Source organism: Benincasa hispida, chromosome 7, assembly GCF_009727055.1.
Source record: "Benincasa hispida cultivar B227 chromosome 7, ASM972705v1, whole genome shotgun sequence".
Classification (NCBI taxonomy): Eukaryota; Viridiplantae; Streptophyta; class Magnoliopsida; order Cucurbitales; family Cucurbitaceae; genus Benincasa; species Benincasa hispida.
The window spans coordinates 34,830,952-34,848,443 of record NC_052355.1 but is presented as its reverse complement, the minus strand read 5'-3'; the positions used below and the strand labels follow the sequence as shown (position 1 = coordinate 34,848,443).

At 32.7% G+C, this 17,492-nt stretch overlaps 1 protein-coding gene and 1 non-coding gene across 6 annotated transcripts; one reads left to right on the top strand and one right to left on the bottom strand.

Moving 5' to 3' along the window:
- Nucleotides 1-9,025: 9,025 nt before the first annotated feature.
- On the bottom strand, nucleotides 9,026-9,097 carry TRNAT-UGU. The gene has a single exon. It is a non-coding gene; the product is annotated as a tRNA-Thr (tRNA).
- A 1,004-nt stretch (nucleotides 9,098-10,101) lies between these two features.
- LOC120081262 (pentatricopeptide repeat-containing protein At3g09040, mitochondrial-like) lies at nucleotides 10,102-14,017 on the top strand. Of its 5 annotated transcripts, none has more exons than XM_039035989.1 (4): nucleotides 10,102-12,901; nucleotides 13,140-13,204; nucleotides 13,292-13,357; nucleotides 13,593-14,017. In XM_039035989.1, exon 1 carries the CDS (start codon nucleotides 10,266-10,268, stop codon nucleotides 12,636-12,638), a length of 2,373 nt encoding a protein of 790 aa, XP_038891917.1. In that variant the 5' UTR covers nucleotides 10,102-10,265; the 3' UTR covers nucleotides 12,639-12,901; nucleotides 13,140-13,204; nucleotides 13,292-13,357; nucleotides 13,593-14,017. The 5 variants fall into 5 exon arrangements, with proteins under 5 accessions (XP_038891917.1, XP_038891916.1, XP_038891915.1 ...); XM_039035988.1 differs by having other exon boundaries at nucleotides 13,563-14,017; XM_039035987.1 differs by having other exon boundaries at nucleotides 13,292-14,017.
- The last annotated feature ends 3,475 nt before the right edge of the window (nucleotides 14,018-17,492 follow it).

Genomic DNA, 17,492 nt, shown 5'->3' with positions numbered 1-17,492 from the left:
AACCCTTTTCCACTAATCTAACTTTAAAGGTATGTACCTTCCCATCTAGACCTGTTTTCCTCGTATAAATCCATTTGGAACCTATAGGTTTTACCCCATCAGGTTGATCTACAAGATCCGATATAGAATTGAAGTAAATACACTTCATTTCTTGATTCATGGATTTAATCTACTCATCTTTATCAACATCAACCATGCTTGTTTATAGGACAATGGATCCTTTTTATCATCATCTGGTATGATAAGTTAGGCTTCAGTTAAACCCATGTAACATATAGGTTGGTTCATAACCATCCCACTACGTCGAGGCACCCTCAACTCTTGATATGGATGTACCTGACTCGATGTGCCTTCATCAACAACTCTTTTTGATGTACTAGCCATGTCAACAACTCTTGATGACTGTACAGTAGATTCATTGGAAAAATCATTTAATACAACTTTGTTTCATAGTTTATGATCTCATATGTGATCTTCCTCCAAGAAAGTAGCATTTTCCAATATAAATACTTTATTTTCACTTAGATCATAGAAGAGACCACCTCTTGTCTCTTTGGGGTAACCTACAAATAGACATACTTTTGAACGAGCTTCCAACTTCTTTAGATTAGTGCTCAGCACATGTGTTGGATGACCCCAAATCCTGAAGTGTTGAAACTAAATTTATAGCCTTTCCAAGGTTCAAAAGGTGTTTCAGAAACACTTTTAGATAGAATGGCATTCAAAATGTAAACCATAGTTTATACTACATAACCCCAAAAAGAATCTGGCAATGGAGCATAACTCAACATTAACCGAACCATGTCCACAAGGTTCGATTTCTCCTTTCTGATATACCATTTTGCTGTCATGTACCAGGAGTTGAGAGTTAGGATGTAATTCCATATTCTATCAAATAGTAATGGAATCTTGAATCCATATATTTTTCACCTCGATGTGATTAAAGTGTTTTTATCTTCTTACCTAACAAGTTTTCAACTTCAGTTTTATACTCCTTGAACTTTTCAAGAGTTTCATTCTTATGTTGCATTAGGTAAAGATAACCATACTTAGAATGGTCATCTATAAATGAGATGAAAAATTTAAACCCTCCTATGGCTCTAACGTTTATTAGACCACAAGTTTGAATGTATAAGCTCTAGGGTTTCTTTGGCTCTACAATATTTTTCAGTAAAAGGTCTTTTAGTCACATTGCTCTCAAGCATGATTCAAAGTGTCAATTTCTAAGTCACTTAGAATTCTATTCTGTATCAATCTCTCGATTCTATTGAGATTAATGTAACCTGAACATAGATGCCAAAGAAATGTATCATTTTCAAGAGAAACTCTTCGTCTTTTAGTCTTTGAAGTTGTTGTTTTGAACAGTTCAGTATTAAGAAATGATTTATTTGCTAACGGCCTTAGCACAAATAATTTATTTTCTAAACTAGCTGAACATATCTCAAATCCATTTTTTTGAAATAAATGCTTTATTACCAAGAAATGAAACGTTAAAAGAATGTTCAACCAAACAAGAAACTAAAATAAGATTCCTCTTTATCTTAGGAACCAAATAGATTTTATCCAATAACAAATAACAGTTCTTGCTAAAAAAAATAACTTTACACTCCCTATAGCAACAGTTGAGACAACCTCCCCAGTCCCTACTTTGATTGTCATTTCTCCGCGATCGCCCTTTAAACGATCAGAATAAGGTAAAGCTTGAAGATAAGTTTTGTACTCTATTAATTTCTCAGTCCCTCTAGTCGGGTGGGCGCCGGCCGGTCTTTTGACCAGATCCCCCTAAAAATCGTACGTGCGGGTCTCCCCGCATGCGGCTCACTATTTCCTGGAATCAGATTCCTAAAATGAGGAATAAACATGATTAGTGGCACCTGAATCAAGTATCCAGGTAAAATCACCATTCTCTATTAAGCATGTTTAAAAAACAAGTAAATTAGATTTACCTATTTTGGACTTGTTCCTTTCAGTTAAAGACTCATTTATGACAAACCATTCATTTCAGCAATATTAACGTGGACCATCATATCGAAAACTTGTTCCCAAACAGATGTTTCCTATTCCAATCTTGATTGTGAATGAGCTTAAGCACCTCATGCAAAGACTCTATCATCTCATGAGTAGATTGCATAGACTCAAACATTTTAGCCAAGACATCTGGTATACTTGCCAAGATGTGGATTCAGACTTGTTAATTAGCCTTTATCCACTTTTCATAAGCCTTACAAACATTTCGTTCGACATTTGAACCAGAAGTTTGAGGACATTCCTCATATAAGACGAATTCTCAATCATTAACCACTAACTTTGTATTAATAAAAATTTTCCAAGTTGTATAACGATGAGCAATTAATATCGAAAGCTAATAAGAAAATAATTGAATTTGACATATTTGCTTAAACCAAGCAAATTCATTTATATTAGAAAACTTATATAACTCTTAAAAAAAATCATCACTTTTTAGCAAAACAGTAATGAACCCTAATAATTTATTTTGCAATGATACTTTAGTGATTTAGAATAAAAGCCACCGTAGGGCAGACAATTACTTCGTCACTGAACTGAGACATTCTTAACTAAATATTACACCAGAATAACTCTCGTTCCTATAATATTTTGTTACCATTTATTTGGTCAAAATTTTATTAACCACCTTAATGAATTCTTGTAAGTGTAACCTATCATTTTGGAAATTATAATTTTTGCACCAACAAGTCTCTCGTAGGGAAGAACAATATTGAGTAACAAAAATTACAACCCTATCTTTTTAAGGAGTTAACCCTAATATTGACCCATTCAAACATCACCCGTAGGGGGACGCATCAAGGTGTCTCAAAACCAAGCATGAATCTCACGATGTTAATTGATGATGGAGACCGCGAGATATGTTGACACATGCCTCTCTTTTACTTACTATAAATACTTTCTCTAATTCACCTTGGTATTGATCCATGCAAACACCATCCGTAAGAGGACACATCAAGGCACCTCGAAACCAAGCATGAATCTCAAGGCGTGAATTACCCGAGAATGTAAGAGAATCAATCATCATATATATCATTATCTTCCGCTAAGCATTTTAAAACCTAGAGTTTATTACTTAAGTAAATCCGGCTAATCAATTTATCTAAGTCTTTCGTTAAAATTTACATAATATAACTCTTATATTGGATAGTTTAACATGCATGATTATAATTTATTAAACATTTTAATAAATTTAGTCATCTATTATATGTTTATAAAATATTTGACTAATTCACCTTCCAGGTCGGTTCCCAAGAAGAGATGTCTGACCCCGTCAGCTTAAATACTCCAATCTTAGACATAACCTTCCTTAGATAAAGGTCCCTTATAGGCAAATATTTTATAGATTTAATCTTTTATTCTTTCCAATTAATCCTATTAAAAGAAAATTAAAATATTAACCTATTTCTAATCATATTAGAATAGTTTAACATAAGGTTAGGTGAATTAATTTTAAACCATTTAAAATTAATTAGATCTTATGTTTGAATGCAACTCTTGATTATAGATTTTAATCTAATTCATTAAACTTATAGTGATTATAAATTAATGAAATATTAAAACCTACAATCATGCATCTAATGACATTATAAATATAACTATTATATTTACTAAGTAATGTTATGTTGTACAATTCATTTTCATTAAATAATATAACAATTATATTATTACTAATGAAAATAAAACCATATTCATCATACATATATATAACAATGATACTAAAGTATGATGCACGGATATGATTAATAAAACATGCTATCATATAATATAATATTTATATTAATTATGATGCATATGCATGCTTATATCATCATGTAACTATATACTATAACATTTATATAAAATATGATGCATGATTATTGTTTATTCTAAGGTGAGATTCTTAAAACTATATGATATGCATTATGCAACATATAAAAATTTAATCATACATCGCATGTAAAATTAAATAAATAGCAAAAATAGACTAAGTGTTGGCACCCCTAGAAAAGATAAAAATTACATAATTTGAATTCTAAATAAAAAAAAATCGAAGAAAATGCTCAAGAAGGCTTAATCCCACGACCAACGGACAGTAACTATAGCACGTCGGAGTGCAGCTACACTGGTGGGGAGCACCACTGCACTTTGGTTTTCTTTCTGGAGCACAACCCGGTCCTATGGTAAGGTGCAACTGTTGGATTTTATGCCCTAAAACTCGTAGATAGTAAGTGTTATTAATTTATTGCCATAAATAAAGAGTTATAGATGTCAATTCAATAACTATTATTGTGTTTTTTTTTATTTTTTCTTAATATCCCTAAATCCAATAAACTAATATCCAAGGTTACCTTATAAGTCTTGAATTATATGTGGAAACATACAGGGATCAATGTTCAAGATATAACCTAGAGGATCTATAGTAGAGGGATAAGGTTGGGTACCTTATCTTGATAACACTATGGCGACCCACTTTATATTCGATACAAGAGCAATAATCCAACGTGTTCTTGTATGTGACATGCGAGTGAGAGTATCCTATGCAATGAGTTTGCGTAAAACCAAACCACGAAATAGTAATCATTAGATGTAACAACATTGATATTGGGGTTGATGCACTAAATCTCTTAGGGTTCTTTATGTCAAACTCTTTATGTATTTAATAAAATATTTGATATTTTATTCATTGTCTATAAAATATATGATATTTCAGTTGCATTAACCACAAACCAATAAACTAATATCTAAGGTTATCATTATAACTTAAAATGTATGTAGAGACATAAGAGTGGATTATGTTTAAGTGATAACCTAGATGGTCTGTAGTAGATGGATAAGGTTGGGTACCTTATCCTGGTGACACTACGAGAATGGCCCGCTTTGTAAGTATTACAATTGTTGTAAAGTTATACAAATGATAGGATCCTGATCATTCATATATTAGACATGCAAGCAGGGATATTCTATACAGAGGAGTTTGTATAAGACCGGACTACAAAATGTTTAGTCTCATTATAAAACCGTTCATAATAAAGACTTATATTTCACTAGGATAACCATAGGTAACATGACCTGAATCCTAAGTGAGTTGTGAACTCCTGCCTATGAGAGCGGTCCTTTGATTTGTATGGGTGAGAGTGGCCAGATTGCCAACTCAATAAGCCTACCATTTCGGGGATTCGTCTAACAGGAGAGCTAGGAACACAGCTACACAAGACGGAATTCACTTCTTCCCCGATGATGGAGCAAGTAGATAAATTACTCCCTTAAGAGCTGATTCTGGGGCTTGAACATAGTGGTCACACCTTCTCCTGGCCCGAGAGGGACTTGGTCATAGTTGAACTATGACTTATTGTTCATTAGAGGGATCAGTGGTACTTAAGGAGTTAAACGTAACTACATGGGTATAACGGTAATTTTGGTCCAATTGTACTTACGAGTGATTGTGAAAGATCATCGCACTGTTGATTGGTTATATCCAATGGATACAGAAATTTGTCTACAGTGTGAAGAGTGCAGTTGTCGGTCTTTAATAGAATGACCAGTAGTTAATGGATGTTGAGTAGTTTAATTAAAAAGTTTAATTAATTATCCAAGTATCATTGGAGCTTCAATCTACAGGTCCATTAGGTCCCCTACGTAGCTCAACAAGGATTTAATTGAGAATTAATTTTGGATTAATTTGAAATATATGGTAATATGAGAAAATTTTGAATATGATTCAAATACTAATTATATGAATGAGATTCATGTAATTAAATTTAATATAAATACCATGTATTATTGAGAGAAAATATAAGTGAATTTTATATAAACGTGATTTATATTAAATACCATGTATTATTGAGAGAAAATATAACTATAGATTATGTTGTATTTGATGCAATATAAAACTATAGGCTATTTAAATTAATTTTAAAAAGGAGGGAGTCCTCCCCCCCCCCCCCCCCCCCCCCAAATTCTCTCTATGTGAATTGATTCTCTCTGGAAAAAAATTTACAAAGAAGAAAAATCCTCTCCTCCTCTCTTGTATGTTGCTTGTTAGTGCAACTTGTGTCATGGTATTCTGCTCAGCAACATTCTTATTCAATGCACCTTGGTTTATTTCCATGGTTTGCAGAAGAGAAGTAACAGTAGCCATTTGGGCGGCTAATGCGTTCATCGCATCCGACTGTACTTTTGCTCTTTCCATCTTCCTTCTATCAACGTTCCTGTTCCCATAGCCGTCAACCCAATCATCCGTATTCCTGAAAATCTGGTTTAAGATGACTTTGGCTTCAGTATAGGTCTTGTCCATAAATCCACCTGCTATAGAGGCATCTGCTACCGCCCACGTGGCTTTGTTCAACCTGTTGTATAAGGTCTCCATCAAAACACAGTCAGGAATGCCAATGTGTGGGCAATTACGGACAAGGTGCCTGAATCGGACCGAAGCGGTGCTCAGAGTTTTTGGGTCTCTTTGCTTAAAATTCAAGATGTCCCATAGTCTCCTTGCGTTAATGGCCGAAGGGAAAAAAATTCATGAAGCGCTTAACTAACTGGTCCTAGGATACAATTTCATTTGGTTCAAAGGATAGGCCCATTTTTTAGCCTCGTCACAGAGAGTATAATGAAATAGAGATAGTCGGATTCCTTCTGGTGTTACGCCTGGAATGGAAAATGTGTTGCACATTTCCACAAAGCTCATAAGATGGACGTGCGAATCTTCACCCTGCAACCCTCCAAACTACCCGACATTTTGAATCATTTGCAGTATCACTGGCTTAATCTCGAACCTTGTGTTCTCATCGACGGTTGGTCTCATGATACCAAGTGAGAAGTCATATAGATTCTACGTTGCATAATTTCTCATCGAAATGCTACGGTCGGCAGTAAGGAAGGTGGGGTTTTGCTGCCCTTATCCAAAATGCTCAATTTCTCCCAACCTGGTTGTTTGGATTGTTGTTATTGCCATATTTCTTCTACGTCTATTCATGTTTCGTCTTGCTCTATGACGGAAATTCTTTTGATTTCGGGGTTAATAATGAATTGAGGGTCCATACCTCATACACTGTTTGTCACTTGTCGCTTAAGCTTGCAATACTCCTAACGAATGTTGAGGTTATTGGTGATCTAATGGTTGGGTGAATGGAGAAGGCCCTCTCAGACTCTTGCTCTGACGAGGCTCCGATGAAGAATTGGGGTGAAATATGGAGGTGGAATTTTCTCTCGTGAAAATCTCAGTCTCTGGGTCTAAAAGCCCATTCTTTCTTCATGGCGTCAAGGTTCTATTTATAGAGTCGTATGCTGACTATTGGTGGGATTCCCGATCTGATAAGTTGTTATCATCTAACATGGTAGGTGCAGACACCAGTACATCAATGATAATCAACATTCTGGATGCTTGTTAGAAGATCGTTGGTACCAGCTCAGTGATCCCGAGGCATGCGACGAAGTCCTACGATCAATTTGTAAAATAGACACTTTGGCGCAACATAACTTATGATATGCGGTCAATAGGTGTTTTTGAGATACTTCAGCGCAAGTTTAATATTTAGCATGAATTCTTAACAAAATTGACGCATATTCTTTTTATCTATCCTCTTATTCTAAGTAAAATACTATAATAACTTATATTTCTACAAGTTATCACCGACGGCTGATAGTTTGGAGGTTGTGGGTTGGCATGCGAAAAAATGTGAGCTTGAAGTTAAAGGAGGAGGGACATCATGTAACACCCAAGTTCTTGAGGGGTACATGTATAAACGAAGATCACATTCGAATGAAATGAATTTTAAGGATATGAAAGTATAGTTAAGAAAGGTTAAAAAGAAGTTAAAGTTACTACCTATACTAAAAATGTGCACCTTCCTTTTTGGTTGTTTGATCATGAAAACTCTAAAGTTAAACTTGCTTAGTTTAGAGCAATTCTATGTTATGTAACCTCTTCAACCCAGGAAACATGTGAGTGATGACAAAACATGATGAAAAAATCTTTGTTGGTTTGTGGGAATAATCTTCACTCTTGAAAGTAGTTTAAGACAATTACATTGTGTGGTCAAGTTGTAGGGGATGTAAGAATGTCAGAACTATCAAATACCAAATCTGAATTTCAAATCCCAGTTCGAATCATGTTATTTTTTCTAAGTATAACAACTGCAAACAATAAGTGATCGAACTTCCAATTTTTAGGGAGAAAGGTTATGCACATTATCAAAGCGCGAAGCTCAATTTGACACCAGACTTGCAATTTAACCTTAGAAAATTAAAATGGACTTTGAAATTTAAACTGATAAAAAAATCTATTCGGGATTGGATTGTCATAGATAATAGAATATATCATGAATTTGACTAATATTTATTGAAAAAAAAAAGGGAAATACCTTTTTAATCATGAGGAATTTGGATATAGTTTCTATTTAGTCCTTAGATTTTAAAATATTACACATTTAGTCCTTAAATTTTGAGTTTGATTTCAATTGAGTCCTGAAGTTCCAAAATGCTGCAATTTTACTATTGAGATTTGAATTTTATTTCAATTTGGTCCTTAGATTTCAAGATTTTACATTTTTAACTTCAAATTTCATTAAATACTCACTTGACGTCAATGTCTTTTAATTAATTAAAATTAATTATGAAATGAAATTTTAAATTTAATTTTAAATATGATGAAGAATAGTTAAACTTAATTAATTATAATTATATTAACTATTTTAAACTTATTAACATATATTAACATTGGAGACGAAAAATGAGTATTTGGTGAGAAATCAAAGTTAAAAGTGTAGATTTTGAAATCTAAGAACCAAATTGAAATAAAATTCATATGTCAAAGGTTAAATTGTAACATTTTGAAATTTATGGGCTAAATTGCGACCAAACTCAAAAGTTAAGAACTAATGTGTAACATTTTAAACACCAAATAGAAACTATACCCAAAATTCATGAACCAAAAATGTAGTTTTTTTTTTCCAAAAAATAAAGTGTTTGATAAAATTTTACAAAATGAAAAAAAGTTCTTTTAACTGAAAAATGAAAAAATTGCCCCCATGCAGGATCGAACTACAGACCTTCAGTTTACAAGACTGACGCTCTACCACTGAGCTATAGGGGCAATCGATGCCTAACGCACGCACAACTTATAAATAAATAATTTAATCGGATTTTCCATTTTTTAAGTCTTGTATCTTTTTTTTTTTAACTAATTCTTCTGCCTTCAAATATCCAAATTTAGTCTATTGATACATCTTAAATTCGGTCGCAATTGTTATTTTATTTCTTAAAAATAGTTTGTGCTAGCATTTGTCACTTTTTTACATTTTTAAAATCGTTATGGAACATATTTTTAATCATATAAAATTTGTATTTGAAAGTGGAAAGTTGAATACCAAATTAATTTTAAGATATTAAATATATGTTTTAGAGTGATTTTGAATAAGAAAAAAGTGATTCTAAACCTTTCACTTCAAAATATGTACTTAGTATCGCATGAAAATTATTATTACTATTTATTATTTATTCAATTTTAATAAAATAAAATTAACTTCCAAAATTTAATTTAATATTTATTAAAAATATATAGACCAGATTTAGACCCTTGAAATTGTAGGACCAATATATGGAATGTAATTAAGCACCCCTGTTTCAAATAATTTTTTTTTATCAAACCTTTAAATACTATGTTGTTGGGAATGTGACCAAAATCTCACATTGGTTAAATAAGGAGATGACCGTGGTTATATAAGTTAGGTAAAGCAAAAACAAAAACATGAGGGTGTATGCCCAAAGTAGACAATATTATACTATTGTGGATATATGTTGGGTAAAAATTTAATTTTCAAAGATAAGAGGGAACCAACCCAGTCTATAACGAGCTCCTATTCTCGTTATTTAGATTGGATTAGGTGATTATTTTGTTATTCAAATTAAACTTATAAATACTACTTTCATCCTTTTATTTTATTTTATTCTTTTTATTTTGTTATTTGTTAAGTATTTTAAAATCCAAGTAATTTTTTAAAATAAAAAAAATATTATTTTCATTTTTAGAATTTAGGTCAGAATAATATTGAGGTTTAATAATTATGATAAGAAATTATGAGGGGAGAGAGGGGAAAGCAAGTGAGTGCTTGCTTTTTTAATGATGTAGCCCCCCTTCTTTTGAGTCAAGCTCAAGCATTTTCTTATAGAACTCATCACTTATATGTTGATTTGAATCACCCATCTTTAAATAATCTCCATTAGCCACCATATGATTATAACTTGAATTTGACCTCAATGACATGAAAACCTCATCATTAGGAACTGGCTTAGTTCTCTTAACTAACAGAGCCCTTAACTTCCCTCCATTTTTTAAGCGCTTATTATCATACTCTTACAATATCTCGGTTGGTAGAGACCCTAAAACAATTGCCACGGCTCTTTCTCTATCTGAAAATGCAAAATCATGCATTTTGGGTACTCAAATACATGGTCATATTTGTAAGTTGGGGTTCACTTACGATACTTTCTCCATGAATAATCTGCTTAAAATGTACTGCAGATGTGGGTTTATGTGTGAAGGCCTTAAGGTGTTTGAAGAAATGCCTCAGAGAAATGTTGTATCTTGGAGTTTGATCATTTCGGGTGCGGCAGAGAATGGGGAGTTTGAATTGTGTTTGGAGAGTTTTTTGGAGATGATGAGGGATGGGTTGATGCCTAATGAGTTTACTTTTGGTAGTGTGATGAAGGCGTGTGCGGATGTCGGAGCCTATCAATTTGGTTCCGGTGTTCATTGTCTTTCTTGGAAACTTGGGATAGAGCAGAATGTCTTTGTTGGTGGTTCAATTTCGAACATGTATGCAAGGCTTGGGGATATTACTTCAGCTGAGTTGGTTTTTGAATGGATGGAGAAAGTAGACGTTGGTTGTTGGAATGTGATGATTGGAGGCTATACTAACTGTGGTCTTGGCCTGGAAGCTCTGAGTGCTGTATCTTTGATGAACAGCAAGGGTATAAAGATGGACAAGTTCACCATTGTTAGTGCTGTCAAAGCATGCTCATTAATTCGGGATTTGAATTCCGGGAAAGAGCTTCATGGGTTCATCCTTCGGCGAGGGTTAACATCCACCGTGGCAATGAATGCTCTCATGGATATGTACTTCCTAAATGACAGGAAGAACTCTGCTCTGAAAACCTTTAACAGTATGCAAACCAGAGACGTTATATCATGGAATACAGTATTTGGAGGCTTCTCCGATGAAAATGATGCAAAAGAAATCGTAGACTTGTTTCGCGAGTTTATGGTAGAAGGCATGAAGCCTAACCATATCACTTTCTCGGTTCTATTTTGGCAATGTGGAGCACTACTTGATTTTAAACTTGGGTTTCAGTTCTTTTGTCTTGCTGTACATTTGGGTTTTCTTGATGAATTTAGTGTGCTAAGCTCTATGATTAGTATGTTTTCTCAATGTGGGTTAATGGAGATGGTACTCTCAGTGTTTGACTCTCTAGTTTTCAAACCTATATCTGCTTGGAATCAGTTAATCTTGGCATATAGTTTGAATTCTTTTGACATGGAAGCCTTCAAGACCTTTTCCAATCTATTGAGATTTGGTGTTGAAGCAAATGAATATACTTACTCCATCATTATAGAGACTGCTTGCAAATCTGAGAACCCATGGATGTGCAGACAACTTCACTGTGCTTCATTGAAGGCTGGTTTTGGTTCTCACAAGTATGTTTCCTGTTCATTGATGAAATATTACATCTTAATAGGACTCCTTGAAAGTTCCTTTGAGATCTTTAATCAACTTGAGATTGTAGATATGGCAACCTGGGGAGCTGTGATATCTGCCTTGGTTCACCAAAATCATATATATGAAGCCATTATGTTTCTGAATATTCTAATGGAATCTGGCGAGAAGCCCGATGAATTTATTTTCGGCAGCATATTGAATGGCTGCTCTAGCAGGGCAGCTTATCACCAAACAAAGGCAATCCATTCACTTGTAGAAAAGATGGGATTTGGCCTCCATGTGCATGTTGCTAGTGCAATTATAGATGCCTATGCAAAATGTGGCGATATTGGGAGTGCACGAAAAGCATTCGAACAGTCATGTCAGTCCAATGACATTGTTGTATATAATTCTATGATGATGGCATATGCTCATCATGGTCTTGCTTGGCAAGCAATCCAAATTTTCGAGACAGTGAGGATGACTAAAGTACAGCCTAGTCGAGCCACATTTGTCGCGGTTATTTCGGCCTGTGGTCACATAGGTCTTGTAGAACAAGGCCGTTCTATGTTTCAAACAATGAAATCGGATTATAATATCACACCCTCTCGGGACCATTACGGTTGCTTAGTCGATATGTTATCAAGGAATGGATTTCTTTACGACGCTCGATATATAATTGAGTCGATGCCATTTTCACCTTGGCCTGCCATATTGAGATCTTTGCTCAGTGGATGTAGGATCTATGGGAATAGAGAATTGGGGCAATTGACCGCTGGAAAATTGCTTTCATTGGCTCCACAACATGATGCATCATATGTATTATTGTCAAAGGTCTATTCTGAAGGGAATAGTTGGGAAGATGCTGCAAAGATAAGGGAGGGGATGACAGATAGAAAGGTTCTGAAAGACCCAGGATATAGCAGGGTTGAAATATAAGAAAAAGGAAATTGAATCAGATGCATTGATTGGCATTCTCTACAATTGAATCCCAAACTATATCCGGTGGAACCTTTTGAGTTTTTAAGGGAAAAATTTTTTGAAACTTATTGTTTCGAACCAGCTTACAAAATTCTCGTGTGAAACCTCGACATGCTTTTCACTTGTCTTCTATGAAACTCCGCATTTGTGGCAAAAATTTCTTTCCAAGAGTTGCCATGGTCTACACTTATCACCAAAGTTTCTCAGTGTACTAAATACAGGTACATTACTTGCAATACAAAATCTCTCCTCTGAAAAGTGAAATGAAATAACTTGGTTGTGTGTTCTCCTTAACATATAATAGTCAACAAGATGCATACACTTTTGAGATTGGATTAGATACCTTGGAGTTATTCTAAAAGCAGCTGTTTGTACATCTACCTTAGAGTTATCTAAAATTAGCTGTTTGTACATCTACAAACAGTCACTAATTCAAACACCATTTTCCTATTATTTCAGTGGAGAGATGATCTAGCCTGGATGAAAGCATCGAACGTCACGAATCTGTTTCGCAGGACTATACAGTGAGTCAGTTTCCTTTCGAATTATATTTTAGAAATAGCATCAAGTCACTAACCATACCTCCACTACTGGCTCAACTTTTTTGTGAGGGATGCAACCTCTCTTGTCGATGCTGATAGACAAATGGAGATATGAATGAACCATCACTAAGCACAGTAAGTCCTTTGATATTCATTCCTCTTCACTTTTCTTTTTGTGCAGTGAAATAACATTTTTTTGTCATTTTCGTTTGTTTTTGCATTGGTTATAAATCAAATGTTGGGACATGTTTGGAGTGACTTTTTAAGTAGTCAGAAACGTATTTTTAAGCATTTGAAAAGTCATTCCAAATAGACACTTAGATTTCAGTGATCTTTGTAGGTTCTTTATAATATTTTCTTGCATCAGCAGTTTTAAGTGGATCAGATGAATTTAGGCTTCAAAAGCTTTGGTGGAATGACAGAGGTGAGCTGCAGCTTGCCAAATTACTTGAGGTAAACAGTTAACACAAGTCAGCAAAAATCTAAAAACAAGTTGGGTTTTTGGGTTGTATGGGTTGGGCCTTTTGGACCTAACCCAATGAGACTAAAATTGTTTTGGATCGTTGGATTGGGCCTGATATGGGCCCAAACAAATCGGCCCATGGGTCGGCCCAAAGTCCAAAATGTTGATTTGTATCCAATCTTAAAGATTGATGGGTTGGGTCAAGTTGGCTTGTCAAACTTTTATTTCAAAGTTGGGTATGAATTAACATCTAGGCTTTGAACTGTTTGATGGGATTAACTCTCATTTTTGTTTCTTATTTTTTTTAAAAAAATAAATTTGTTTAATTGTTTCATGTTTTCTATTCTTTATTGAAAAGATAATTAGCAATGTGCTTTGTTAATAATTCATTCTCTTGTTTTCTAAAGTTTTAATTCAAAAAAAAAAAAAAAAAAAATTGAAACTTTGTCTTTAATTGTAAATTGCTTTGTTTGCACTTGTGTACAAATATAATTAATTTGTTTTATATTCAGCCAACCATAATGAATCTAAAAAATAACATTAAGGAATAGACATCACCAATTTTATTATATACTTAAAAGGACAATTATTACAATTTCAGATGTAACTTCACTAAAAAAAATGATAATTACACAAATTATGGGTAGATTAGATCTAGACTGAATAAATTAATTATTAACAACAGCATACATTAATTAACCTCAATCAAATTACTTGACTAATCAACTTATATCATCAATAATCATAACATTGTCTTTACTCCTATTTAGATTATTTAATTTAATTTTTTTAGTCATTAATTTTCTCATCATCAAGCTCTACATAAATCGCTAATCGATAGTCAAAATTTACGACCACCAATGACAACTAACATTGAATTAAAAGCTCGAGTTTATCGTCGTAGGAAGAAAAACGTTCTAGTACTATCATAGTACTAAAATATTTTTGTATTTTTGACTAAATTTCACCAACTAAAATTATTACTTATAATAATGAATCGATATGACTTTAATTATTATGTACTAGAATAGTACTACCATGTTATTTTTCTCCTTGCAGCTTTACAATTTTATTTTTAACTCAGTAAGGCCTCTTTTTCTTTGCTGCAATCTCATTTGGTGCATAATAATATATATAAAAATAATAATAATAATGAAAAAGTTGGGGGACAGTGGGGTAATTTCAGTGGAATATATAAATTATAAACTCTGAAAACAATTTGAATCAGCTTTAAAAGCATAATAGCTTTTTAAAGGGAAAAAAAAGGCAAAAATGGATATGAATCTGTTATCTAAGCTCACTTTTTCAGTATCCAAAAAGGTTAAAAAGGGAGACACTTGCACATTTAACAAGCCATGAGCTTTAATAATTGAATTTCAATGTGGTTTGGTTTGGCTTCTTGCCCACCACAATCACTTGCTTGTAATTTAATAACATTCTAAGAGGTGTTTGATACGCATAATCGAGTAGAGTTGGGTTGGTTATTAGTATAGAAAGAAAGTAATTTAGAGAGTTGATGCGAATAACGATCTGAAAAATGTAAGCTAATATAAATAATGAGGTAATAAACTTCGTTAATTATTGGTGAATCAAATGGTGAGTGAGTTTTTCTTACCCACCCAATCCATCTCAACTTGGGGGACCAAACGCCTTCTAAATAAAATGTAATAGTGTGGAAAGTAAAGTATTTAGAAAAATATAGGTTAAATTTTGAATTTTCAAGTCTGTGGTTATTTAGTTTCTGAACTTTAAATTTTATGTGTATCCTTTAACTTTAAAATTGTCACATAGGTTCTTCAACTTTCATTTTTGTGTCTAGTGATCTTGTTGTATTCGGATTTTCCTTTAAATTAATTGATCTAATTAGTAATATACTAAACTTTTGATTTTGTGTCTCATAATTCATGATTTTTGGAAAACGTTGGATATGTCTTAATTTAAGGTTAATTTTGACACAAAAGTAAATGGTGAAAGACTTATTAGATACGTTTCAAAATTTATAGACCAAATAGATAGTTAAGAGATTAATTAAACGTGTCATTTAATCAAGGTTGTAATCTTTTACAATGAGAAGGCTAAGAGCATGTACAAAAGATAGGAGTAGTGCTTCAAATTAAAGTCATGTCATGTAAGTTCTTATAGGCTTCTTTGTGTAGGTTAGATTTAAGTTCTATTCAACAAACCATTCTTGACATTTTCTTAAGCAAAACCATTCTTGACATTTTGACAAAGGAAAAATGGTCTCTTCCCTCCCCAATTCTAAACTATAATTCTTGCAAAAGATTATTAATTTTATGTTTAAATTTGTTCTATTTTATAACTTTTAAAATGTCTATTTTAATTTTTAAACTATTTTGAATTTTCAAAACGTTTGTTTCAATTCCTAATCTTTTAAAAGACTGTCATTTTGGACTTTATTACGTTACTTTTCTACCTTAAATTTATGTTTCTCAATGTTCATCTCTAATTTATTTGGCTTGGAATCATACTAGTATACATACGTAAATAATGTCATTAATTTGTTAAAATTGAAATGAAGGTAAGAACCTAAATAATTATTTTTTAAAAAAAGTTCAAAAACTAAAATAGACATTTTAAAAGGTTTGGAGACCGCAAAATGAAATGATATTGAAAATTTATAGACTAAAATAAATATTTTAAAAATTTAAAGACCAAAACATATTTATTTGAAATTTCAAGACGAAACTAATATTTAAACTTTATTTTTATAAATAATTTCGAAAAGAATCCTATAGACATTTTGAAAGTTTAGAAACAGAGAAAAATGAAACAACCTGATTGAAACCTTCTTTTTACAAACAATTTCATAAGGGCCATAGTTTTTTTTTTTTTAACTTGTTGGCAAAAAATATTTAAAAATATAATTATGGGTTATGGGGAAAATAAACACATGGGAACATTCATGCCCTACCCTTTCCTTTTTCTATTGATTATTCTTCTTCTAATTCTTCCTTTTTCTAATGCATGTGATGAGTTTGGTCCAAATCCAACTCAGCCCAAATGCCCTAAATCTTAATTGGACTTTATGTTATGTATTTCTCTTGAATATGATAGGACTGACTTCTCCACTTTTCAAAAGCTAACTTATTCTGCATGTTATGTATTCTTCATTTTTCTTCCCTTCATATATATATATATATGCCATTTGTATGTGGATAATTGATACTTTTTGCTTTAAGTTTTTTTCCTCTTTTCCTTTTAAATTTTGATACCTTCTTTTTCTTTTACTCGAACTTGATTGATGAAAGTATTCGTTTTAAGTTTTACTATTTTCAGTGCTATGACACTCAACATGATTGTCACCTGATTCTCTGAGTATTTTACCCCACTTGATTTAAAATAAAAATTTATCCTTGATTTTCTAAAATGCAACATCATCTTTTCTTTCTTTTTTTTTTAGTAATTAGATAATTGTAGAAAAGGTTGTTCCCCTCCGAGCAAGATTTATTATTTTTTCAAGTTAAAAGATAATCCTTAATAAGATAGTAGGTGTAAGAGTAGCTTTAATAACTTTCTTCCTTTTTTTTTTCTTTATAGTGTAGGTAATAGGAAGCTAAGGGTGTGTTTAGGCACAAGTCCAGTTTTTTAATCCTAGTAAATCTAATGGTTAAAGAAAAAAAGTTTAGGGTGTCAGGATAAGAAAGAAAAATTATAGGGACTTGAATAGTAAGTTGATAGTTCAAGCACGTGAATTTCACTAAATTAAACTCAAGATTGAAAACCCTCCTCTTATTATAGAATGGTCTTAAAAAACCGAAATTTACTCTAAATCTAATTGAGATATGG

What these genes read in the sequence shown, in the direction of transcription:
- LOC120081262 (XM_039035989.1), top strand. Translation starts at nt 10,266, where the DNA reads ATGAAAACCTCATCATTAGGAACTGGCTTAGTTCTCTTAACTAACAGA.